Source organism: Tursiops truncatus, chromosome 7, assembly GCF_011762595.2.
Source record: "Tursiops truncatus isolate mTurTru1 chromosome 7, mTurTru1.mat.Y, whole genome shotgun sequence".
Classification (NCBI taxonomy): domain Eukaryota; kingdom Metazoa; phylum Chordata; class Mammalia; order Artiodactyla; family Delphinidae; genus Tursiops; species Tursiops truncatus.
The window spans coordinates 44397394-44424492 of record NC_047040.1 but is presented as its reverse complement, the minus strand read 5'-3'; the positions used below and the strand labels follow the sequence as shown (position 1 = coordinate 44424492).

Below are 27099 nucleotides of genomic sequence, written 5' to 3'. Positions count from 1 at the left end.
GAAACTCCCAGAGGCAGCAGCAGGAATAGGTACAGGTTCCCCATCATGCACCACATCTGGAGCATCACTATGAAATCCTGCAGGGCTAAGCATCAGATTCCGGGAAAGGGACCTGGACTCTTAGAAGGTGGGGCTTTTATGCTGCATGCTTAAGGATATACAGGGTCAGACACCAGCATACAAGTGCAAAGTGTATTAGCCTAGGTTCCCCCCCAAATTAGGGCCTGAAATGAGGGCTTAAGTCAGAGTAGTTTATGTGAAATGACTCCAAGGAACAGGAGTGAGGGACAGGAAAAGTGGATAGAAAAGGAGGAGTCATCAATCCAAGGATAATGCTGTTGAGCTTTCATCACATGAATAATTAGGGACGGTTTTGCTGGGACTCTCTGGGGAGCCACATAGGCTACGCTTCAGGATTGTCAGCCCGAGGTATGGAAGAGGAGAGCATGTTTTCCCTGACTTCTCTCCTTCATTAGTCAAAGGTTCCATGAGCGTTAACTCCCTCATCTAGATTTGTTCATCCGTCAGAATGGTGGAATGGGTTCTGTCAGGAGTCCAACACAGCAGTGGCAGAGAAACCCCAGGGCAAAAGTAAGGGCCACGTGGTGCAGTCAGGTTACATCTGTGTGGAGCTGGTCCATGCAATGACAGCTAGAGTGAAAAATACTGTCTGGGAGGAAGTGAGGTAGGGAACAAAATGTGTCTGATATAGAGTATGACTTATGGAAATTTGGCTCTAACCCTGTGCTCTCAGCTAAGTCCTTGCAGTTGCCGCTGTATGGTGGCAAGACAGTGGCAAGACTTGCTATTTCATCTTTCACGTTTGGGGAAACAGCACCTCCTCTCTTCGAGACTGGGTTCAAACCTTGCAACTGACCATGTGATTGCCTTAAACACTGTGCTACAGTGAATTTCCGAGGAACTCTGCGGGAGGCCAACTATTTTTTTGGGAGGGAAGACTGCTGGGAATCACTGAGGCCAAGTTAAGCTTCACCTGTTTAATACCTTTTGCACTGTATAAAACCACCAGCAGACACCACCTTTAAAAAATGGTAGCAACAGCAGTGGAGAATAGAGCACTCCAAAAATCTAGTCATATTATCCAGTTTGCTGAGAAGGGATACTCATTAGGGCAGGTCCCTTGATCTGATGACCTTATTTAAAACCAAAAGCTGGTAAACTGAAATGGTTCTTTTTTTATGCCTCTGCTCATTCCTTGTCCTTTATCTGGAATGCCCTTCTCTCTCACCCCACTCTTCTGCATTCTTCCCCAGGTTATTGCTACTCATTTTTCGAGACCTGATTCAGACACAGCCTCCTCTCTTCTGTACACATTGTACCATTTTGTGTTGAAATTATTGGTTTCATCTCTGTCTTCCTTAATAGATTTTCTGTGCTTGAGAGCTTGAGAGCACACAAAAGTATGCCTTTTTTGTCTTTAAATTCTCATCACATCTACAGTGCTTGGCATGTAGTAATTTTCAATACATGTAGAAATTAACAGATGGTTAACAGAGTGTAAGAGAAAAGGAATTGAAGGCAACTCTCGGGTTTTTAGTTTGAGGAACTGATAGATAAATAGTGCTTTTAACTGTGATAGGGAATGAAAGAAAAGCAGATTTGGGGGAGAGGAAAGGTGGATTTTGTTCGGGAGTGCCTCTAGGACATTCAAGTAAAGATATGTGTTAGGCATGGAGAAAGAATCTGGAATTAGGAGCAAAACCAGGGCAGGAGAGAATATTAAAAGAAATTAGCATAGAGGTTAAAACGACGGAATCTTGTATTTCTCCCCTTCCCCCCCACCCCCCCCCGCCTTCCAAATTTAGTTATATCCAATTTTTAGTTAAGTCCTCTCTCGTTTTTTTACTTCATAATGACTTTGTACATATCTTCCCAGCTGATTTGCATAACATGCTATGATCACATTTCCTTTCATTAATAACTTCTAATTTTTTGTGATGTGAACATTGTGCATTCTTTAAGAAATTCGCTTGGTTTTCCATTGTACGTGTCAATTCAGCCCCAAACTTTTGAACAGAAATATCGAGCTCCTCTCAGTGAAGTGAAATATCAGGTGGTGCAGCAGTTCCATTTTCTCCTTAGAGATGTCTCTCTCCACACTTTCACCCTCGTACTCCCATCTGAGCTGATCGATTATTTTCTCTAGGCACTTTACTGCTCTTCAAAATCCATCCTCCCATTCTCCATCCTTCCTCCGTCCCTACTCCACCTCCCTCCTCCTGCCAGTGTCGGTCTTTCACCTGAGAGGCCTTCCTCACCAGTCTGGTGATCCTTGCTGTTTGTTCCATCCTGGTTGAGGGGTGAGGCAGGAGCCCGCTTGCTGACTAGTACACCACACTGTAGAGTGATTAGGAGGAAACCTTGCTGTTTCACTGGGGAGACTTTCCCCAAATGCCGTATTTGTAGGTCTCTTCTCTTTGATTGGTCTGTTTCCTCCTATATCCTGCTTGGAGGGGGCAATGAGTCTGGCGCCAGAGGAGGGGAATGGTCTGTGGAGCTCCCCATTCCCTTCTAGTTTTTCAGCCTTTCTGCCCTTCTGGGGTGAGAATTGACTTGCTGCATTTTGGCTCCCATCCACTCAAGCCACAAAGTTTTAGAGGACTCAACAGTGCTCTAGCTTGTGTTTAGATCTATTTTAACTGTCAGAAACGCTTAATTTCTTTTTAATCTCAATAATTTATCTTACTAACTCTTTTGCAAAAGGGAGATGAATCATAGTGACCATCTTAAAAATCCAAGAGTATTCTGGCTTTTTTAATATGTAGATTTGAGGAAGAAAAAAAGGAAAAAGAAAGGGGGGGAGGCACATTGATGAATTATTTACACTTTAAGGCACATATGTTACAAACTCCACATTTTCTATGAAGTCTTATTTTACGGTTCTAAGCCGTTTTTCTCAAGCTTTGATTAAGGTTGTAAATATCTTAAAAAAGACAATTTGACAACAAGAAACAATTTCATCATAAATGGGAAGAAAATGTAATATAAAAATTGTCATTCATAATATAGAGTAAAATCAAGTTTCAATTCTTGTTTCATCATGATTAGTTGGTAGGAAAGTTATTTATTGTATATGTTTAGCTTCTGTTATCATCAAAAAGAAGAAATATGTAATATAGGACCTGAAAAAGCAAATATACTTTATGCCCAAGTAAGAAGCTGATTCTCTGCTTAAAGGAAGATCACATTTCTTGTTGTTCTTCCATATTTTCTTTGATTAAAGATGGGACTTAAGTTATTATGTTTCCATGATGTTGTATTTCTCCAAAGAGAATGAAAATCAATTCTTTTTAATTCCGCAAGCTTCCATCTTTCTTTACTCTGCTTAGTTACCACGTATCTATCTGCTTTTATTCTTTGACAATTTTACTGGCATTTCATTATCCCTTTGCTGTCATTTCGGTAGAATTTCAAGATGAAACCCTGTCTTCAGTCTACCCTGTTTATCCAGAGACCAAGTAAGAAATTTTCACAATCTAAAATCTTTCTTTTTTACTGTGAAGGTTTGATAGATATTACAAAGGATCCAGATTTTGATGGCATCTATGATGAAGACATGAATGCAGATCCAACATATAATCCCAATAGCCCTGAAGAAAAAGCTGTATTTATGAAATATGCTGAAAATATTCTACTAAAGTTGACATTCAGTACCACACAAGTTCAACAGTGTGAAAATGTTTTTATATTTGAAACAGCCTATTGGCTTACTAATGCTGTAAGATATAATCAGGATTATCTTGACATTTGTACCTACCAGAGATTACAGCAAAGGTTATATCTTCAAAAAAAGATTATTCAAAAACACTTTGAGAAGAAAAAAGAAATCAGGAAAGGGATAGGATACCTAAAATTAATATGTTTTCTGATTCCATTTCTACTGAGTTTAAAAAAGAAGATGAAAGTTCCATATTTAAGTAGTCTGCTTCAGCCTTTTTCAGGTAAGAGTATCGCCAAAAATTATATATAAAATATAGCTATATATTGAACTTATATGTAAATTCAATTTTGTTTCTAGTATGTGGGTCCCAGCATGTAACCAAGCTGTAGCCTGTTAAAAATAAAAAGCAAAATGTAATGTCTCCAAAGTAATTAAAAATACTTGGTATATTCACACAGTACATGGTATATATTTATATCAATTATAAGGACTGTTGAAAGACTTAAAATGAGTTCTGAGAAAATAGGGAAATATGCTATGTTCACGATGGGACAACACTATATTATATCTCATTCAAATTATAAGTTCAGTGCACTTCTACTCAACATCCCTATTGTGTTTTCCATGGAAGTTTAGAAATTGATTCTGAGATTAATATGGAGCAGTAAAAGATCATGAATGCTCTTACATTTCTGAAAAAAAGATGAAAACATATTAAAAACTTTAGTAATATATTGGTATTAAAACAAAGAAATAGACAAATGTAAGAGAATAGAGAGCTAAAATAGGACCATGTTTACATGGAATTTGACAGGAATGCAGAGCAGACTATTCTTCCCACCCAGATTAGCACACAATTTGTGTATTTTCACTGGTGCTCAAACTTGTAGGCTTATTATAGTGGGCTTTCTATTCAGATGGCAAATTTTCAGTAGAAATTTTGTAAGTCACTTAATGAAAATTTGTCATGAGACTTATGATAGTGAAGATTATAATCCATATCTGTAAACTATTTAAAAATGGACTCATGACAGCTTGTCCAGGATGGGGGTGGGAAGAATGTCATATGTATGGAACTAATATGCTTAAAGAGGATGTTAGCTATATCTGTAATGTCTTATTATTTAAATTATTGGAAACAAATACGACTAAATATTAATAATTAATTTCCAGGTGGTGAGATTAAGGTGTTATATTTTTCTTTGTACTTTTCTAGACATTTTGCATTTCTCAAAATACATTATATACCTTATATTGATGAAACTATATTCTGCTAACAAGTCAAAATATTGAATAAACCTAATCCTTGCCAGGATTTTAGACAATTATTTTTCAAAGTAAATTTTATATGTGTAGCTTCATTACTTTCCAGAAAAATGGGCTGATTATTTTTGTCACGTGAGAGATACCCACCATTTTCTTTATAGTATCTCTCTTTTCCTTAACTAGCTCAGGTAACTTTTGTTTATTTAACTAAAGATTCTCCACAGCACAGAGTTTCAAATCTTTTCTGATAATTGGGGGTAAAATATTAGTCTTGAGCTCATATATAGTAATCAATAAGTAAAATAATGTTTTGATTATTCTTTTGAAACGTCTGTACAATGAAACTACAAAAAAATACCAAAATGTATGATATAAATATATTTTAATATTTAAAATATACATTAAGAGCATGAATAAATAGACTGTAATTGCCAAGATTTCCATTTCACATAGAATTTTTTCACTTTATGAGAAAGAGAATTTAGACCTCAAAAATATGATTGCCTATATGCTGTTATTCAATTTTTAAACAAAAATTTGTTTTCATTTTTGGAGACGACAAGGTCAAGACAGAGCGAGAATTGCCTCCATTCATTTATGGACGAGATTTTAAATGCCAGAATTTTCACTACAAAGAGGATCAATATTTTCATGTTCATGGAGGAATTGAATTTGATATCAGCACTCCTTCAATTGAGAATGCTTTGGAAGATTTTAAGGTTTAAATTATTATTGTTCCTGAAATGGTTTGTCATTTCACAACTCTTTTATCCTATTCTCCAACCAGAAAGATTCTCTGTTGGTACAGGCACTAGGCAGCTCTCCAAATGATTATCTTCACAACTCACTAATTTCTTCAAACATTACATAACGTATATGAATTAAGTGCAAGTATATCTAAGGTCTTGTGTTAGATGTCAGAGATAAAATGATAAATAAGCTAGGCACAACTATCCTTGCAGAATTTACAGACTTCTAATGGACCACATTTGCCCTAGAATAGTTAACTGAAGAATACAGTAGAAATCCCTGAACATTAACTACATATTCTTCCATTTTTCTCAAAGATTAGTATTAGAACAGAGATCCTCAAGAGTTTGAGAACAAAATTTATCTGGAAAACATAATACATTTCAATTGTCATTGTTTTTCTACCTTCTCCATATTATATTCTTTTTAAAAAATTTTCCTCTCTAATCCAAATTAGGGATTGGATATATTCAGTTATTACCAGGGTCACTTGGGATTTTTTATTAAAAATTTGTCCTTTACAGGTATAAAATTTCATCTAAAATAAGTTAACAATTGTTTAGATTTGTTTAAAGATTTTTTTTTTAGTAACATAACTTGTATTTTAGAACAATTTAGAAAAAATACGGGATTGTGCTGCTAATACGTTTGCAGAAGATTCAGGATACAAAGAATATTACTCAATACCAATCATGAAATTACATGGAAAAAGGTAAGGATCTTGTAGTAATTATTCACAGTAACACAACTTGTTGAAAGCAGAAAACCGGAAAGTGTCAAAATGCAAAGGCTAACTTAAAACCTCAGGAAGGAGATCCTAGAACAATAATAACCCCCGTGAATGACTACGGACTCTGTTACAAAGTATTAAATGTTATATTTATTACTTCATACACCTTGATACGTTCTGTGTAATAATCCTTAGACATTGTAATTTGTTCTTACAATGAACACAGTGGTTAAATGGGGATGGAGGTGGGGCTCAAATCCAATGGGCCCACTGAAAAGCAATGGACTCAGCATATACCCCTTTGTTTCCATAAGGAATATGATTTTAAATCCTCTTCCTCTGCTGGGTCTTGTTAAGCCTGTCATCTCTTAGAGCACCATGTTTCTCTCAGTATTTTTAGGCTCTTTTATGTATGTTCTTGGATTTTCACAGCTTGGAAACTGAAATTTGTAAATAAGGGAAATAGAATGCAGAGGAAACATTTGAGTTGGAGGTAGAGACAAGATTTTAAAGCATATTGGAGTTTGTTTTGTTTTTCTTAAAGTCATGGAAGTAGTTGAGAGGCTAGGGCCATGTCAGGAACTCTGGAGAATAGAAACCTTTAAGGGGGGTGGGGAGTAGCAGAGGAGACAGCAAAAGAGACTGAGAAGGAATGATAGAGGTAGAGGAGAAACGAGAAAGTATGACAGCATGGAAGCCAAATGGGGAGAAGTTTTAAAATATGGTAATAGTTAAAAGCGTCAAACTCAAGAGAGAAAAAGGCCAAGTTGATTTAAGACTGAAGAAAGCCCTCTAAATTTGACAATGACTTGATAAGAGAAGATGTGGTTATAGAAGGCTATGTGTAATAAGTTGAAGGATAAAGTCGGGGAGAGTTCATGGGATGTGAAGAAGTAAAGACAAAGATTATAAATTTCTTTCAAGATGCATGGCAGTGAGGAAAATAAGAGGAATAAGGCAGAGGGAGAAGCAGATAAAAGATGAAAGGTGGATCTTTCCACGGAATACTGCCTGGATGCACACAAGGTACTAGAGCTAAAGTCAAAGACCATGTGGCTAACAGCCTCCATGATTTTGAAGGGAACTAAGAAGTAGATCTCACTCCTCTGGAATGGACTGTTGGTGTGCATCTCCCTGGAGGAGGAACCTCTGAGGGACCTAGCACCTGTAGACATACTCCATGTACGATTCTTGTCAAGCTGGAGGCTCTTCTAAACAAAGGTTTATTCTCCCAGGTTCTAGTGTCTAGTGGGACATGAATGATCCTGGAAATGCAGGGAAAGAGCTGGAATGAAGGCTGTGCTTGATGAGAGGTTGTTGTGGGTGAAGGAGTATGGTTGGTGTAAGCACCCTGCCATTGCACCCTAAGGGATCCAGTCATATCACTGCAGTGGGATCTCATAGTGGAATTGTTTCTCTAGTTTCTGACGAATGCACAGCATTTGGTTATCAGTGTTGGCAAATTGTAGACGGATTTGAATTTTCAGACTTTCAAAACTAGCATAAGCTTGTTTCCCAGACCCAGCCAGCATGGAGTAAAAGTGAAAACCACAAGAGGAGGAGTAGTACTTTCCTGGCTCCTGAGCCAATTACCAGTGAACCTTCAGTTCCCTATAAAATCTACCCCCACAGAATTATTTCTAGAAATCTTGTATTTCCATGGGTCAGCACTCTCAGCTACTATGACATTTTTTCGGTCTTCTCCTTTCCTGCCTGGGCTCCCTGTAATGATTCACTGCTGGAACTCCAGAGCCCAACAACCCCAAGAAGGCAACTTGATACTGATGTCACTGTTGTCTCTGACACTGCTGCTCCTGGTTACAGAGCTGGCATCACCCCTGGGCTGACTCCTCCTGATGTCTGGTAGATAGCACGCATCAAATGTGAGATGTGTTGAAGCCAATTCAATGACATAAAGATAATTTCTTTCCCAATTTTATTGGTTTCAAACAAGTGCTGTCTTGAGCCCCTAACAATTTGGTGCAAAAACAGCTCTTTCAGTCATTTTGCTTACAGTTGTTTCTTTCTATGTAGGGATCGTCTTTCTGTGTTGGTCCTGGACCAGAGAATAATCTGAATGATGGAAAACATACCATCTCAAAATCTCCCCTCTTCTTTGCTTTTAGGGGCACTGTTATTGGGCTGAGCTCATGTATCGTGATGTTCTCTTTCCTCAGAATGATTTACTTCCTAGGAGACTCCCGGTCCCTAATGAAAATAGGATCATTCCCACTGGCCTTCCTGCCCTGCTTGGAAACATCTAAGTCCTAGATTCATTTTTGGCTCAGGTTGTATTCTTCCACCATACCAACATCAAAGAATAGGAGCCACAGTCAGATACCCAGGATTTGGCAGTCCATGAAAGTAGACTGAATTATTAAGATGACAATGATTGGAGCAAATAGATGAGTTGATACTGATACTAAAATGTCCTACTTGGGGGAGAGCATACCAGCATCATGATGCTGTTGTGGATGTTGGGAGGCAGGTCAGAAAACAACTTGACGTGACACTGGCGTGTCAGGGAAGTGTGATGTTAGAGGGTCCTACTGCAGTCCCTAAGCTGAGTGCAGATGCCCAGGCAGAAGACTATGGAGGGAGTTGTTTAAAAGTGAGGCTCCGCTAGAGCCCCTGCTGATGCCTACACTTAAAGTTTTGAGTAAGAACAGTGGTGTGTCACTATGCAGTACTTGGATGAGGGCTCACTCACAGTGCCGGCCATCTGGGCTTTCTGTGCTTCCACTACTCATCTCTGTGTGGGCCAGTGTTGGCCTAATGCACAGGTTGTGTATCCAACTTTGCAGGGGTGGGAGGGGTCACAAAATTCTGAGGTCAGAGACTTTTTCAGGGTACGGTGATCTTCACCACCGGTTGCTTCTCCAGTTTCTAGGGTAGGACGGCTCCCTGCTGGTTTTGGATGTTTAATTGGTATTGGATGATTAGACCAACTTTCTAAAAGAAATCAGCCTACCCTCCCTTGGTATTTGTTAAATTCATAAGTTTCTTTCATCGCTTGGGCAGTTATCTGGGAGTACGTCGCTGAGTACCAGGGCTCCAAATGTAGTCAGCAGCTTCTGATTCCATAGCAATTTCCCACAGCCAGAGCCAGCTCCCTAGAGAAGTACATGTAAAGACAGAGGTTTCTGACACTGGGATTCTCTTAGAGCAAGATGATGTAGAGCTGGGCCAGCCAAAGACCAAAGGACATCCTTAGTGTAATCCCTCATGCCTAGATCTATGGACACAGTCTTACGGGACTTGGGGTATCTGTATATGGTGTCCACTCTTATCAGTGTGTATAATACCAAGGAAAGGTGAGCCGTTTTCTTCCAGAAATTTAGTTTAGTCATCCAGTGCAAATCAAGTATCCAGGTCTGATCCATATAGCTCCTTAAGGCCCATTAGCCTATCACCACTATGATCTGAAAGCCTTCAAATCTGGGTGGGATTCAGAATACCTGCTCCTCAATTTCGGAGGCTGGAGTCTAGTAAGTTAGGCAAGTTCCCATTGATGAAGGTGGACAAAGTGACAAGTCCACTACCTGGCCTGGCACTATACCTGAGAGGTGTGGGTAAAGAAGCCTTTAGTTTATATTCTCGTAGTCTGGTTTCCTTTGGGGGAAGAAGATGGTGGATATGAAGAATGACAGCCTCAAATAAATGCTAACAGGTCCTCAAATATGTCTCCATCTATGCAGAGGTCTATTATATTCAGAAAACTGGGATTGAAGTAAAGGTCAAAAAAGAGAAGGTATTAGCCCCTGATCAGTTCATAATAGAGTGTTTTCCTAAGATCTTCCTTTAATTGATCCATGGGGCCCCGTGATTCCACCTTAGCCTATGGGCAAGGAGTTTCCTTAGCATAGAGAGCCACCGACTCACTTTCCTGGAAATTAGCATAATGGAAAAAACTTCTCAGCATCCTTAGAAGAACTAATAGTCCCTGAGCAGCAAAGTGAAGAGCCATGGGAGGGGATCACCACTGTCAAGAATACTGTTTTTACAGCAATCAGTAGTTGCCTTTAGAGGAGAAACCCAGGTAACATTAAGAGGCTTCCCACTAGCAGAGGTGGGGACAGCAGCTGAGACACTCACCACTGAAATCTGCCAATGGGGAAAGGTAACTAGTGGCAGAAGTGGAGGAAGGCCACCATTTTCTTTTACCTGTGATGATAAGCAACCTCAGGGAACAGAGCCACTCAAGATGTTGTCATTTTTTCATTCCAGAGTGAGAGGGGACTGGGCCTATTGCCTACCTATGATTCAAGGACCTGGTGGGTTGGGGTTTCTCTAGCCCACTGTGCAGTGAGCAAAAGTCAAGCAGCCATTACCCAAAACATCATTCCAAATCAGACTCACGGTCCACTCTTGAGAAAGCAAATGTAGACATAACTAGATTAAAGGAATTAAAAAGTAAATTTGTAAGAGGAGATTAAGCAGATGGTTAGAAGGTAAACCTAGGAATCTTTCAACCAGAGTTAGGACTTGCGGCGACTTTTAGGCAGTGTCCTTAGTCAGTGGTATAGGAAAGACAGAGTCAATTAAAAAGGTCAGTATGGAGAAGATACTTGTTATAAAAGATCTGATTAATAACAGTTGATAACCATGTCATTAAAATACAATCAAGTACATTTTAAACTATATTTTGTATTTGTTATAGAAAATCGTAATTGTTATAGAAAAAGTTTTGCCGGCATAGAAAAAATGTAACAAATAACTTCCAAGTCAGAAAGACTTAAATTGTTTTATTTTTTTTAATAGCTACTATGTGATCAGTTTTGAACTTGAAACTTTCTATCAGCAACTATATAAGACACAGTGGTGGGGAGCTATAAATGAAATAGTGAACAATCTGAGACTGAAAAGACTTCCACTGACAGATGCTCAATTACATGAACAATTTAAGAAAAAATTTGGTTTCAAAAAAGCTATGAAATGCAAGGTATTTCAATGATTACCACATAATTTAGTGTAAGAAATTATAAATAAGTATATGTCTCAAATTTTTATCATAGGGATAAATAATAAGTTAAATAAAGTCTTCAATATGCAGTTAAGATTCCACATTTTACCAGCTAAAAAGCTCTACAATTCTGGATTACAAACTTCTGGCCAGGTTACAAAACAACCTGTTTATGAATGGAATTGTGATTAATATTAATAACAGCTGAATATCTATTGAGTGCTTATTTTGTATGCCAGGCATACAAATACTATAAATTCTTTGAACAAATTCTTTCAAGGCACTGGTACTATTGTTATCAATCCTATTTTACAAATGAGAAATTTGACATGCAGCGAGTTAAGGATCTTTCCCAAATCACACAGCTAGTAAATTGCAAAGGCAGGCTTCGGTCGTGGGGACTAAATCTAAGGAGCAAACCTGGCATCCTGAATCAAACCTCTGTATCTGCTTCAATATGCCTTGACTGACAGATTTTGGAACTGATAAATTAAGTGGTGAGCTCATCAGTTTCAAAGGATACATTGGCATTTACTTACCATTTATTTGTTTTAATGTCCACAAATTTTAAGCTTTGATAAACTATTAGTTTAATTTAAAAATATTATTGCAAAGCAATTATATGCCAATAAAGATGTTAAAAAAAATTGAGTAGTCAGAACATCTAAAAGAAGAGTGTAACATTTTCACCTCTCCACTTTGAGACATAGAGCAAAGAAGACAAACTTTATTCCTATAGCTATATATTTCAAGTCTCTAGACTTCTAAGTTAGATTGTTCTTAAATCAGAGAAGGAATTCGATGTCCATTTGCTTTTTAAATATTTCAGAAAGATATTTGTTTCCTTGTTTTAATTGTCTCCAGAGAAGAAAGATTTACAACTTCTCCCTTAAAAAAAGGACAGGAAAAAAAAAACTTCCCCAAAATATTTTTTAAAGTTCTCAATGTTTCTTTATAGCTCTAACAACTTCCTTGCCCACAGATCTTGTGAAAATTCTACTGTAACTGCACACCAATCTTGTGATTATAATAATATAGTTCATTGTACTTTTCTTCCTTTAACTAAACTTCAGGTGTATTTTGAAAAAACTAATTCTGGCCTTCCTAATAATTTTAGAGTATCCCATTTGGTATGAAGTCTGCTGCTGAAAGAGGATTATCTGCTGTTTTCCATACATTTAGCCGTAGAACTTCAAGTTCGACGATCAATGTTTCAGATGAGGCAGGTTATGCTATTTTCCATCAAGCTGCTCTGCACAACAGAGTTCCAATCATATGTCAACTGTGCAATGCCAACTTCAATGTTAACCAGAGACGCTTTATTATACTTAGCCAAGGTACCATAAAGTTTTTAAATCTTAAAATGTTTTTCTTTTACTTACCCCTATTCGGCATTAGGAATGCATGTTGATTTTAGCACAAGGTTAAAATTTAGTATTGGAACCTAGAGCAGAGCTGAGGTTTTTGTTTCACTTATCTCAGAGAGGCTCCTTTTAGTTCTCTAAGTATCACTTGTTGCTCCCTTATGTAGTAAATATTATTTGTTTATTGTGTTTCCCTCATTTGAATATAAGCTCCATGAAGGGCAAGGATTAGGTTTAGTTTGTTTGCCATGGTATCCTAGTGCCCAGAAGAAAACCTGGCATTGGTAGGTGCTTGAGAAATATTTGTTGAATGAATGGCATGATGGATGAATTCAGGGTAGCCTTTGATAATCACTGACATAATTAATATACAGTGATGTACTGTAGAAATTCTGAGAAAAGGGAGATAAATAGACATCCCAGCAGAACATCCATTTCTTATCCTAGGCTCTTAACCAGGTAATAGTTTCTTCATACTACATAAACTTATATTTAATAACAAAAAATTCCTCTATAATCATAATTTTAGGATTAATGACCCTTTAAGGCTAACCTGGTTTAAACTTTAAAAAGCAAATTTTCTTGATTATTATTGTAGATATACATACATATTTATATATTCATTGGAATAAATTTAACCAGTATAAAAATAATAAAATTGAAAATAAAGTGGCAGCCCTCCACAACTGAAGAGGGAAATAAAATGTTGGGAATAGCTGATGCAATAACAGTGGCAATAAGAAATGGCAATTTTATATTTTAACTTGCTGCCTTAAGAGGCTGTGTTTAAGTTTCACACCAACACAAAATGTGCTGCTTTAATCCTGTTGACTACTGATAAATTTCATACTCTATCAGTATAATTAAAATGTTTTGGTATTAAAATGCTTCTGTTACTTAATTAAAATATTCAATACACAATGAACTTAGTTAAAATGGAGCAAAATTCAGTCAAAATGCAATGGGAGGCCTGTTATTTAAAGATGTGTTTTATTTTAAGTGTTTTTGGTGTAAAAAACCATTGGTAATTAAAGTTTCTCATTCATCCTGTGACTACATAGATTTCCATTTGCTAAGAACTGAGTAGAGTTTGAAGTATGGAAAATGTCTATGTGTTATTAACCAACACAAAACTGCCCCCTGTGAGTTTTGGCCAGTCACGAGCGAGGCAGCGTTTCTGGGTCTGCTCTGATGCAATGACAGACGCATGCCCACACCCAGGTGACTTGGCCCAAAATTACACTCAGTCCTGCTGGATGTAATCCTGTCACCTGCATCTCAAAATAGTCATTTTGTTCTCCTTCATATGAGTCAATGTTGACTAATTTAGGAAACCTTTTGCATATTAATAATCATACTTCTATGTATATTCCCTTTTAAAACAGAGTCATCAAAACTAGACATGAAAAACGAAAGAAATGGTAAGACATAAGTAAAATACTTGGTGCATTTTTAAAAGTTTATATATTAAAACTTTCCTTGTAGTATATAATCTTCAAAATGCTGTCACATGAGAATAACACAAAATGATTTTTATATACATTTTGAAGTATACATTTTTTCTACCCATGATTATTTATTCATCTTTTTCTTAAGTTTTGGGGGATGGTTCTCTTTTTTTTAACCTTGGAATTTGCAAATTATCTCTACTTATTTTTGTAAAATCAGGCCCCAATGTGGGTTTTATGCCTAAAAAAAGAGCAGTTAATATTATTTAGATATGCTGCCATCTAGTGACATTAACAATCTGTGAGGTCTGAGGAATGAGTCATTCTTGCTGAGGTGAGAGACTTGACCTAAGTATTGTGTATGATGAAAACAGAAAAAAATTTAAAGGATACACCTTCTATATCTATATCTAAAAAGCTATACCTTCATACTCTATATAGGCTAATTCAAGGAGGGTTTATTTTTCAAGAAACCATTTACAAAGACCTGAATTTTGTAAGGGGAGGGCAATAGTTATGCAAACCAGCCACCTTCCATTGGTGGAAGAACAGCTAACGTGAGATGACCAGAGAGGATAAGTATCCTGACCTCATCATCCTCCTTCTCCAGTCTCCTGCCAGGGCTCCCCATTGGCAGTTACTGACAAGAAGCCAAAGGACAGGGGTTGCAAAATCTGCAGAGGCAGAGAGCAGGGAGCGTCTTAGAGGGAGGTGAGTGGGCCTGGAGGGGGAAAAGAAAGCTTATCTACAGGCCCACCTACCCTGTAGGAATTTGCAATTGAGTAACAATAGTACACCTCCTGCATCATTGCTGTATTTTTTTCCCTTTTTCTTTTCTAAATATTACTTATGGCTACCTTGTATAATATTATTTATTTGTTTATTGTGGCTTCCTCCATTGAATATAAGGTCCATAAGGGCAAGGATTTGGTTTACTCTGCCATAGTATCCTAGTGCCCAGGAGAAAGCTTGGCGTTAATAGGTAGTTGGGAATAGTTGCTGTGTGAACGCATGATGGATGAATGCAGGGTAGCATTTCATAATCACTGGCATTATTAATATACAGTGATGTACTATAGAAGTTCAGGGAAAATTCAGGGAAAAGAGAAAAATGGCTTTCAGGTCCCATTAGAGCATCTGTTCTTTAGACCAAGGTTCTTTCTCTATCCGAGAATAATTTCTTCAGACTACATAAACCCCTCCAGAACTTCCCTGATTCGAGCATGACTAGGACAGTGTTTCTCAGCCTCAGCACTACTGACGTTCGGGCTTGATAAGTCTTTGCTGTAGGTGCTATCCTATGCACTGTAAAATGTTTAGTAGCAGCCGTGGCCTCTACCCACTAAATGCCAGTAGCAACCCCTACCTCAGCTGTGACAACCAAAATATCATCAGACATTGCAAATGTCAAGGGGAGACATTTCGTCCCACTGTTATTGGATAAACTTTCAAGTATGTAGGAATCACACAGGTATCTTGTTAAATGCAGACTGATTCAGAGGGCTGGCTGAGAGCCGAGATTCTGCATTTCTATTAAACACACTTTAAAGGAGTAAGGGGGGCGGGTGTAAGAATAGTATTCCTGCCCCTGGGTTGTGCTGAAATATTTTTTGAAGGAAGGTAGAGAAGAGAAGGAGAGGGTCAGTGGGGAGGTTAGCATTGTTTAAAACAAACCACCAACCAAACCAAACCGAACAAACAAACTTCAGTTCATTTTGATATGTTTCTCCTGCTGAGCTGATTGCGTTTCATTGATTGAAATGAACCAAAATGTTCTGTAGTCCTATAATTAGGTCTCAGTCTTTTGGGGAACTTGTGCTCCTGAACCATGAACTTCAACTTGCTTCTCAGTCCCTGCCTGCCCCTTAGGTGGATCAGGATGGCTGAAGGGGACTGTAATTGGGTACTTCCCTTCCCCCAGGCAGAGTTAGGCGCCGATAAAACCTCAGCAGGTGAGGCTCCTGAGGACCGACTGGCCTTGTTAAGAAAATTAGAATGCTGTGGTGTATTTCCAAATGGTTCCTTTCCCCCTTCCCCTGCTGGAAGCACAAGGGGGTATTTCCTCAATATTAACTGTGAGGACCTGGTCGAGCTCCTGGAGGTAAAACTCTCTAGAGCATGGGGGCCTCTTATGACTGGGCCCCCTGGAGTTTCTGACTATCAGACTTGTCCACACTGAGCCACCAGGAATTTGTCAATTACACATCAGGTTTTCTGACCCTGCCACTGGTTCCTAGAGAGGTTTCTGCTCTTGGATTTCTGCTCCAGTAAGTTGTGATTCTCTGTATCTGCCTGTCTATCTCTCTAGTTTTGGGAGCAGCATTTTTGCCCTGTGACCTCACTTCTCTAATGGATCTGAGAAGAGTTGTTCATTTTTCAGTTTGTTCAAGTTTTTACTTGCTTTTAGGATGGACTGGGGACTTTTAAGCTCCTTACATGCCAGACCAGAAACTGGAAGACTAAGCAGTAATTTTAAATAAATAGATTTGGGTCAGATGTTTTAGATTATCAAAGGCTATGATATAGAGCTTAGACTACTAAGGCAGGCAGGAGGCCATTGGAATTTTCTGAGTTGGGAGAAAAACGGTGCTTCACTGAGGAAATACCATTTTGGCTGGTGAATAAATAAGACTTAGGTAGACCCCAATCAGAGAAGTGTTGTTTGGGAGAAGGAAGCTTTCAGACAGCAGAAATAGCCCAGGGTGACCGGATAATTCATCATCCAAATCAGAGAGTTTGAAAATGGAAGGGCAGTATTACTAATTATGCTGGGGCAACAGGCATAGACCAGTACTTTCCTGGACGGTCGGTCACCCTACATTTGAGGAGCTACAAGAAGGCCCAAATAAAGAGAACAAGGTGTGTATGTTGCCTTCTTTCTTTCTTTCTTTCTTTCTTCCTTCCTTCCTTCCTACCTTCCTTCCTTCCTTCCTTCCTTTCTTTCTTTCTTTCTTTTCCTTCCTTCCTTCCTTCCTTCCTTCTTTCCTTCCTTTTCCTTTTTGGAGGGGGGATGGTTCAGGTTAAGTTGGAGCCAGTGCATCCTTTTCCTGTACTAATGATCAGGTGGCCTCAAGAAGTCACCAAAGAGTTTTAAACAAGGAGGTAAAAAGATCAGATTTACATTTTGAAAAAGAGGATTGGGAAGGGCAAGAACAAGGTGGGGATATCAGTTTGGAGATGATTATGGCCTTAAGTAGGGTGGTGATGGCAGTAAAGATTACGTTCTAGAGATATTTAGACTTGGTGATGGGGACTGGTTATGAAGATGAAATGAGAGGAGTCTTTCAGGTTTCTGGTTTGTAGAACTGGCTGGATAATGATATCCTTCACTGAATTAGGGAGCGATTGAAAGAGGATCAGGTTTGGAGGAAAAGATAGGAGTTCAATTTTGAATATGATAAGTTTGAAGTGGTGTGTGGAGATGCCTAGTGAGATGGTAGATCTGGAGCTTGGGGAAGAAATCAGACCTAGAGACATAATACTGGGGGCCATCAACTTATAGATCGTAGATGAAACCATTGAGAAGATAAAAGTCTTAAGGCTCATTTAGATATCAGGACAATGAAAAGGTCCCAAAGGAGACTGCAAATAAGTATCCAGAGATGTTGGAGAAAAATAAGAGTGTCTCATATCACAAAAGCCAAGGGAAGAAACCTTTTTAAAACGGAAGAAGTGTTCAACTTGAGAAGTAAGATGAGACTTGAAAAACACCCACTGGATTTAGTGACATAGAAGCCTTTTATGAGCATATTTTTTTCAATTTTAAAGAACCTTATCTCCTACTACAAAACATTTGAATAAAATGGAAAATAATTTAAACAAGAAATAGTTTATTTTATGACTTTTATACATTGACTTAATTTTTTAAATATTTAAAGTGTTATTTATTCTTCTTAACTTATAAAGAAATATTTATTTTTAATGGTCAGACATCCTGAGTTAAATAAAGAAGTATGGAGTTGCCTAAGTAAATCCTTTTAGTGATCTTCTTGGAGCTTTTATATCACAATACTAAGCTCTGTGGTCGGACATTAAAAAGGCATGTTTTCAGAAATGTTAACTCTTTGACCATTGAAGTAATTGTCCATCCATTCTAGGTCCAACACCTCTACACCTGGCAGCACAGGCTTGCTCATTGGAAACAACCACCTGTCTACTTTATTTCAAAGCTGATTACGCACTTTCTGAAAAAAGAGGCTGGATGCCAATTCACTTTGCTGCTTTCTATGACAATATCTGCATCATAATTGTTCTCTGTAGGAAGGATCCTAGTTTACTAGAAGCTGAGGCAACAGCTGAGTAAGTTATTAAGCATTTGTAAAAATATAAATTTCTGCTTTCATGGCTTGCCCCAAACACTGACACTAAAAGAACTGGTTGTTATGATTGATTTGAAAGGCTATGTTGGGCTTACTCTGCTGTCCTTTCTAGTCACCGTCTTCTCCTACCACTTATCTTTAGAATTTATAAAAATGGGAACTTCTATTAACCTATGCATATTTTCTGGAAGAATAAGGAGTAAGCCCTAGGAAGTTTTTCCTAACCTTTTCCCAAAGGTGTGGTTCTACAGATTAGTTTATCAGGTTATCTACTGATACTTAGTGTCCTGGAAGAAGCATGAGACAAGGGAGGAGAAAGTTGTCCTAAATTGGACCTTATACAACCAGGAGGCAGCCTGAGGGTTCCAGACCAAGGTGGATAGACAGTGGACAGTCGGATAAATATCTAGTGGTATCCAGAATAGAAAGACATTAAAAAAAAGAAAATAACTTTGCAATAGGGAAATATCCCAAACGGTGTTCTGTTTCACAGCTTAGCAACCTTTAGGGTGGAGGTAAACCTCCTGAGGGTACATTCTTGGCTAGTAATCTAAATACCAGGTTATTATTTTGGTTTAGGCATAGTTTCAGATATTTTTGGGTCTTCAAATAACTTGTCGATTATTATTCAGTGTAGAAATAAATCCTCCCTAGGTTGGGGCAGAGATGTGTGTGGCAAAGCTTTCGGGAAACCAGGGTCTCTGGCTAATAGATTGTCTGGCAAATGGATTCTGGAAAGAGCCATGGAATGTGAAGACCTGAGTTCAGTTCCTAGTTCTGTCATATTTTGACAATGTGTCTTTGAGCAGAAGGGAGCTAAAAGACTGGGTGGATTGTAAAAGGTCAAACAATTGAAAATCAGAGGTAGAAGTAAGAAGCTATCTGTGAACTTAAGGAGGAAGCAAAGGATTCGTAGAGAAGACAATTACCAAGGTTGAGATCTATGTGGAGCCAATGAGGAGTGTGACCAGGCTGGTGCGTATGAATGTGGAGCACAAATGAAGGTATGACAAGGACCTGAGAGATCAGGACCCAGATGGTAGTTAGCATGGGTGCTGAATAGAAGGAGGCATGTTGGCGAGGCAGCCAATACATGAGCTAGGCTGGCGGAAGAGGACCCACCTGGCAGGGGGCTGTGGCAGTGTGGAATGGGAAAGGGTCATAATATAACTTGCTAACGTATTTTTCAAGTGAGGAATATCAGAGTGATGGTGTTAGAAGTCGGAGTTATCTTTATTCCTACCACTGAGTAGGCGAAAGACAGGAACAGGAGGAGAACTCTCCTGTTAGAATAGAAAAGGGAGAAAATGAAGAGATGTTTACTCATAAAGGATGAGTTTCCCCCGGGCCCAGGAAAAAGAGGAGAAGCTTGGGGCCAGCTGGATATTGGTGAGCGTTCAAGGACAGGCAGCAAGAGAAAGGGGCTTCATGAAGAGGAGAAGGCATGGGTATAAGGATAAAACATAAAAGTAATGTTTGAGGCAATGTGATATGGTGAAAAAAGGCAGGGGGACTATGTATGAAGACTGTGCTAATAAGCACCTTATTCATCCCTTACACCAAAACTGTCAGCTGATTTTTGTTACTCTCATAATTTTACCGACAAGAAAGTAACCCAAGTTGCTTAAGGTCACATTGCTAGTCAGTAGACCTGTTAGTTAAGATACAGTTGAAGTTGCCGTGACAAAGCTAGCCCCAAATATCTGTAGTTTTAAAAAAGATAAACGTAGTTCATTTTTATGAAGTCTGGGTTGGTGGTTGAGGGCTGGCATAATGGCTTGGCAATATGAGAGACCCAGACGTCCTCTTGTTGCTTCTTCACATGTGGTTTCCATATCCTGGTACAAAATGGCAACTCCTGCTTTCATTATTATGCCTGCATTCTAGCCATGAGAAGAGAGAGAGAGGAAAAGTAATGGCACACTCCATTTCTCTTTAGGGAATTGCCCAGGTAACTTCTACTAACATCACGCAGGCCAGACTCAGTCATGTGGCCGTACCTACCTATACGAGGAGGTAGGAGATGTAGCATTTGGCTGGACTACCATGTGCCCAACCAAAAACTCTTCACCATCTAAAAAGCAGATAGTGGGTTTTTGAGAAAAACTGTTAGTTTCTGCCACACTGAGGAAGCTGGGATTTGAGAAGTGGACATGAATTGTAAAGAATGGGTTAGCAACTGCATAGCACAGGGAGATCAGCTTGGTGCTTTGTGACCACCTAGAGGGGTGGAATAGGGAGGGTGGGAGGGAGATGCAAGAGGGAGGAGATATGGGGATATATGTAAATGTATAGCTGATTCACTGTGTTATAAAGCAGAAACTAACACACCATTGTAAAGCACTTATACTTCAATAAAGATGTTAAAAAATAATAATAATTAAAAAAAGAAATGGGCTGGAGCACTACCTGAGCCTCAGTTTCATCATTTATAAAATGGGCTGATAACACTTGCCTTGCTTTTTCCTTCACTCATAGAATTGTAGGGAGCCAATGAGAGTCTAAGAACTCTGTACATTATCAACTTCCAAACAAATTGTAATGCATGATAATCGAGTTGGGAGGGAGGGTAGGGGTAGCCAAGGCAAGGGGGGCAAATCTACTGACATGTGGAATATACAGAACAACACTATGTAAGGAAAAGAAGATGATGTATAAATCAGACTTCCTCCAACAGCCATTTGGATAGTTTTACAAGAAGTAAATTTGACACTATGTGTGTGCTCAATTATTATGACATATTCCTTGATTTTTAGGAATCAGTGTACTCCACTGTTACTTGCTGCCACTTCGGGAGCACTGGACACTATTCAGTACCTACTTTCTGTTGGAGCTAACTGGAGAAAAACAGATATTAAAGGAAATAATATAATTCATTTAGCAGTGCTAACCTTTCACACGGAAGTTCTCAAGCATGTAATAGAGTTAAATATTCCTGAACTCCCAGTTTGGAAAACTTTAGTAGGTGAGTACAGAACACATAATCTCTTTATAAATAAATGTTCTGATCATTATTCAGTTTAATTATTGGTACTTATTCTGAAATAAAACAAAGTAAAGCATGCATCATATTCTGAGTTAAAATCAGAAATACAAATAATACTGGACTATTTTTGTGTGTGTAAAAGTAGTTTTATTTCTAAGTTAAAATAAAAGAATAATAACCCAGACGATATTTCACACAATTATATTTATTTTTATTTTCCAACTTTCTCCAAAAGTCCAGCCATCCTCGGCTCCATTAAAAAAAAAAAAAAAAAAAGAGGTAGGAAATAAAGTTTGAGTGGAAAATATAAGATTCCTTCCAATTCATTCCTCACATCTTAATTATAGAGACAGATACAGCAACATATTTCCTCATATTTTGATAATGTTTTGTGAAAAATTCTATTTGAGGTTTTCTCCCCCAATTTATCTTCAATCTAGCCAGAAATAAAGGTAAGAGTTACTGGCCAACTGAATGTACACATCTAATTTTACTCCCTCTCAAGACCCTACTAAAATTATGTAGAGATTAAATAGCAGCAAACAAGCATTGAAGAGAAAACAGGAAAAAGCAATAAAATATTGAAAACAGACAGGCAAGTCTTAGGACGTAGCAGACCAGAGGAATCATTCCAAGCCAACTCTGGGAAAGCTGAGAACGTCTCAGATTCACACCATAAATCCCTAATAGGCTGGCTGGAGAACTGGCAGTGCCAGTAAGGAGTGCTCTCTGCAGAGGCTAACCAGGAAAGACCTAAAGATCTAAAGCGGGGATTCTCCCCAACTAACAGGAAACTGGGAATCTGACCCAAGAGAAAAGCAAAGGGAATTTCAAAGATGACAGCAAAGGGAAGTCCCAGAATGGAAACTGTGTACCCAGACCAAAAGGAAAGTGTGGGAGGAATAACCAATAGGTACAAAGAAAACTAAGCAGATGAAATAAACGAAGGAAATTATTACCTCCAGGAAAAGCAAAAGTAAGGAGACACAAGGTAGTACACTGCAGTACTTAGCTGTGAATAATATCTGTATAGGCATTATAATGTAAGTGTTGAATTTTCATTTAACTAAAAACTGTAAATATAGGGAAGGCGGGGAGCAGAGGAAATGGCAAAGCAGTGTTGAAAGAGCTAGTTTCCCATTTATCATGACATGAAGTCAATGATGTCTAAAATTGATATAGCCAAAGGTAACTGTGTGTAAATATTTAGAAATGTGGAGATATGTAAATCACAGAAGGTATAGGGAAAGAGTCCAAAGTGGTACTATCTGGAGAGAGAAATTCAGAAAAGTGGAGAGGGTGGGGTGAAGATCCGTTATATTTTGCTGTAGGCTTTTTAGTAACATTTAACTCTGAATCATGAGCATATATTACTTTAATAAAACTAAAGGAAAAATTAAACAAATTGGAGAACGAGAACTGACATTTCTCCCAACAACTTGTTTTAGGGTGGGATAAGATAAATAAATATTTAAGATTTTCAACCTACTGATGCACAAAGTCTGAGTAACTAGTTTCAAAACTGGCTCAATACCTGATTTTGGAATTTACTGGGTGCTGGGAACACATTCCAAGTATATCAGCCCAAGAGATACTGGATGGGGTTTTCAGTGTTTATTTGTATGCGTATATATCATTATATCTTAGTCTTTTGCGAGGTAACTAAGAAGACTATCCTGCTGCTTTTGATAAAGGCTAACACATTTGAAATGCAGTGGTAGGACCTTCTGGCCCCTAACAGTAACAGCCTAATGGCACAAAATTTCTTGACAGCCACTCCTTCCTACAGCGATTGTTGGGAAGTCCTGATAATGACATGAACACAACCGTCACCATGAGCGTCTGGCCACTGCTTCTTTGCTTCGTGCCCTATAATAGCTCTTTCTCCTCACACTACCCATTTCTACTATGAGTAAAAGAAGAATTAGAGTTTATTAGAACTCCCTGGGATTAGCTCTTGGAGTGGAAGCTGAATTTTAAAAGAGAGTACCATGGAGTGAACCAGCTAGGAGGAGTCAGGACCAGATTTGTTGTTATAGGGGCTGGGAAAAAAGAGATGAGCAAAGATATTTCTATGTGGTTTTGCTTGAACCAGAGATATTGTTTAGAATCATGTATATTTGTATTACTTCCTGTCTGGAGTATAAGTTCATTCAAGATTTTTTTTAAAGTATGTTCTTCATACTCAGGAAATGTATAAAGCTTTAATAGATATTAAAATTTTATTGACAGTAATGTAGTTTACTTTGCTGTCCTTGAAAACCCACACTCAAATTTTATTCAACAACTGATATCAGGCAAGAGAGAGGTATACTATTTTCCAAGTGAATTTGAACCATGTGGCCAGCCAATCTAAGTCATTCAGACCAAAGATAAAAAATTTCAGAGTTTTTTAATACTAATTATATAGATTATAAACTTCAAAGAACATGGGTGTTCAATCCGTTTAAGCACCTCACATGCACAGAGGGGAATTTAATGAATGCAGTTGGTGGTGATGTTGGTGACCTCAACTCATGGCTTCACTTGGCCTGTACAGAAACAGAATCAATCATTCCATTACCTCTTATGAAATTACAATGTGTATTTTTCTGTTGAAAACTTACCAGAAATGTTGCAGTGTGAAAGCTATAAACGAAGGATGATGGCTGTCATGTCTTTAGAAGTAATCTGCTTAGCAAATGATGAATACTGGAAATGTATTTTGGATGCAGGTGATGTAAAATCTATTAACTATCTTTTGCTTATGCTATTTTATGTAGGGATTTATTCAGTCAATCACTTTAAAATGTATTTTTAATTATGGAGAAAACTTTTTAGTTAATTTTAACTTTCTATTTTTCTAAGATCATTTCCTTTACCTGTAAACCTTATATTTTATATTCCAAGTGGAAGCTGCACAGGATCAAAAAACTATATAAATCTCATTTCTCTAAAAGTTTGTGAACTTAAAAATTATATTAAATTACTTCATCATACTATCCTATGTTTACTTTCACTTAGAAATTATCCCTATTCTTTTTTGGTACACTTTATTTGTAAAAATAGCAGTTGCAGTGTCAGGCCTGGGTTTGTAACTAGCTCTACATTTAGGACTTAGGCTAGTTGCTTACTCTTTCTATGCCTAATTTCCTCATTAATAAAATAGTTACTACCTCACAGGATTGTTTTGAGAATTGCACTTCCCATTATAACTTTCTGAAATGATGGAAATATTCTATCTACACTATCCATTATGGTAGCCATTACTCTAATGTGAATATTGGGCACAAATGAGATGCTTCATAAATATTTGTTGAATGAATGAAAAATTTATCGTAGGTAGTCCCCTAATATGTTCCTAAAAACATGTACAAAAAGCTCTTTGTCCAAAAAAAGTGAACCACAGATAAACAAGTCATGATGGAGGTTTCATTTAAGGTAGCTAAATACATATATACATCCCTAATTATACCCATGATATTACCAGCATGTCATGTGTGCTCTTTAATGTTTTTCCTTCACATTGAACTAAAGTAACAAGCATCCAACTGAAGCCATATTTTCTATTTTCACCACGCCCAATGATTTTCATCTTTGAACAAACTGTAATTAATGAGGCTAAGACTGCTTTATACTAGATTCAGCACTTTTCATTTTTCAGTTGATTGTATAAAACATGAGTAAAACATAATAAAATGCTCAAATAATTATACAAACAACTGCCACACAAAGTTGATGCAGTAACCAAAACTGAACTCTACCATATGGTAGCTCAAATCATTTATATATCAATGATCTTAAGTCAAAATTCAATGTTTCAGCGGTGACTTAGTATCACCAATATGAAATGTATGATTGTGTGCTATGTGAAAATCAAATGTGTAAACAATGAGAGCCACCTACACTATAGAAAAGAAAGAAAAGTACATTTGCGTAGTTTCAAATGATAATTTTATAAATATTTTACAGAATTATTTGCTGTTTATATGGCAATGCCCATAAACATTATTTAAATCTTACCATGATAAATTGACTACAAATAGTTACAAACAATTCATGCTTTTTCTTGATCTTTTCATTGCAGGCACCATTCCTGCCTTAATCAATATATTAAAAGGTTCCAAAATAAAATTACAGTGCAAAACAGTTGGGTTATTGAGTAATATCTCAACCCATGCAAAGATAGTGCATGCTCTAGTAGAAGCAGGAGCTATTCCAGCTTTGATCGACCTACTGGTTTCTGATGAACCCGAACTACACTCTCGGTGTGCTGTCATTCTGTACGATATTGCTCAACTTGAAAACAAGGATGTTATTGCCAAATATGTAAGCTCTTTTCATAGAACATCATTTTGGCTGACTAATTCTCTCATATAGAAGCTAGAAAGATACATACCCATTTCATTATGCAGTGGCCCTCATAAACTCTCAGGGAAGAGCTCCAATCTTAATGAGGATGGCAAAGAGAAAACCTGCCACAATCCCATGAGTGCCAAAATTAGACAAGAGCAAGATAGTACCAGAGCAAGCACAGCAAAGGGTTGTCTGTTTTCCCTGTCCCGAAGTCTCACAAGGCAACAGAGTGGGCCCAGGTAGATCATACCTGCACATTGGGTTTGTGTCAAATCTGAGGAACGCTGAGCTTAAGAAACCTATCACTTTGGTAGCAACCAGTAAGCAAGCCTATTCTTTGCCTGGCGGTAGACGTTACCACACCTTTCAAGAATGATAGCAGGATGAGCCAAGATCCAGTAAGTGATAAACAGCATTAGGATATGAGTAAAGGTTGTACTTGCACATGTACCACTTCTAGGGCCCACATCATGGGGTAATGGCATTATAATGAGAAAAACCACAGGCAAATGAAGTGAACAGTAATTCAAGGAAGTGACACATAAAATCTTGCTAGCTCCAGTTTGGCAAGGTCTGGGGAGGAGTTTATGTTACATAAGGAGGTGGTATCATCTAGGATAGCCTAGATGATATTGTGGTAATATCTCCCAAATATCAATGCTAAAAACAAATGAAGATTTATTTCTCAGTCAAAAAGAAAAAAAAAAAAAAAGATAGCTACATAAAAATCCTGAAAAATGGCCCAGGTAAAAGAGCTGTTACAATCTTGATACACTCCCAATACTGGTAGGAGTGCAAGAGACCAAGGGAAAACTGTTTCTCAACAAAATTATCTGGTAAAACTATCACCTGGGACAACATGGAAGACAGGTCAACTGCTTATTTAGCTCTGGGGGATGTGGTTGCTTCTTGTTGTTTATGAGAAGATATTAAAAGAAATAGTGCCATCTTGGCTATTTCTATTCTGGCTGGTAAATGTAGTCTATTTGTGTACTAGAAAGAATTAGAAGAAAAAAAATTTTTTTGTGAACACCCAGCAATCTTTGCCATGCTGTAGTTCTTCAAATAAAACCCACCTTATTATGTCTATTAATATTTTAGGTAAGATCTTTTAAAGATATTTATAAATAAGGTTATTTTTATAGTTTTTGTCAGGTGACACTTCTTCATTATGGACTGAGTCATTTAGCATTATAAAATATACACTTTTTGTCAAGTGCAATACTTTTGCCCCAAATTCTGTGTTGTCCAAAATT

General features: G+C 37.8%; 1 protein-coding gene across 1 annotated transcript in view; it reads left to right on the top strand.

Moving 5' to 3' along the window:
• The window catches only part of ANKAR (ankyrin and armadillo repeat containing), an 88334-nt gene that overhangs the window by 10098 nt on the left and 51137 nt on the right, over positions 1-27099 (top strand). The window contains exons 3-11 of the mRNA XM_033859959.2: positions 3525-3962; positions 5504-5667; positions 6307-6410; positions 11190-11370; positions 12509-12728; positions 18301-18502; positions 21279-21487; positions 24118-24222; positions 25575-25816. Of these exons, the coding sequence (XP_033715850.1) occupies positions 3525-3962; positions 5504-5667; positions 6307-6410; positions 11190-11370; positions 12509-12728; positions 18301-18502; positions 21279-21487; positions 24118-24222; positions 25575-25816 (1865 nt within the window). The remainder of the gene's footprint in view (positions 1-3524; positions 3963-5503; positions 5668-6306; positions 6411-11189; positions 11371-12508; positions 12729-18300; positions 18503-21278; positions 21488-24117; positions 24223-25574; positions 25817-27099) is intronic.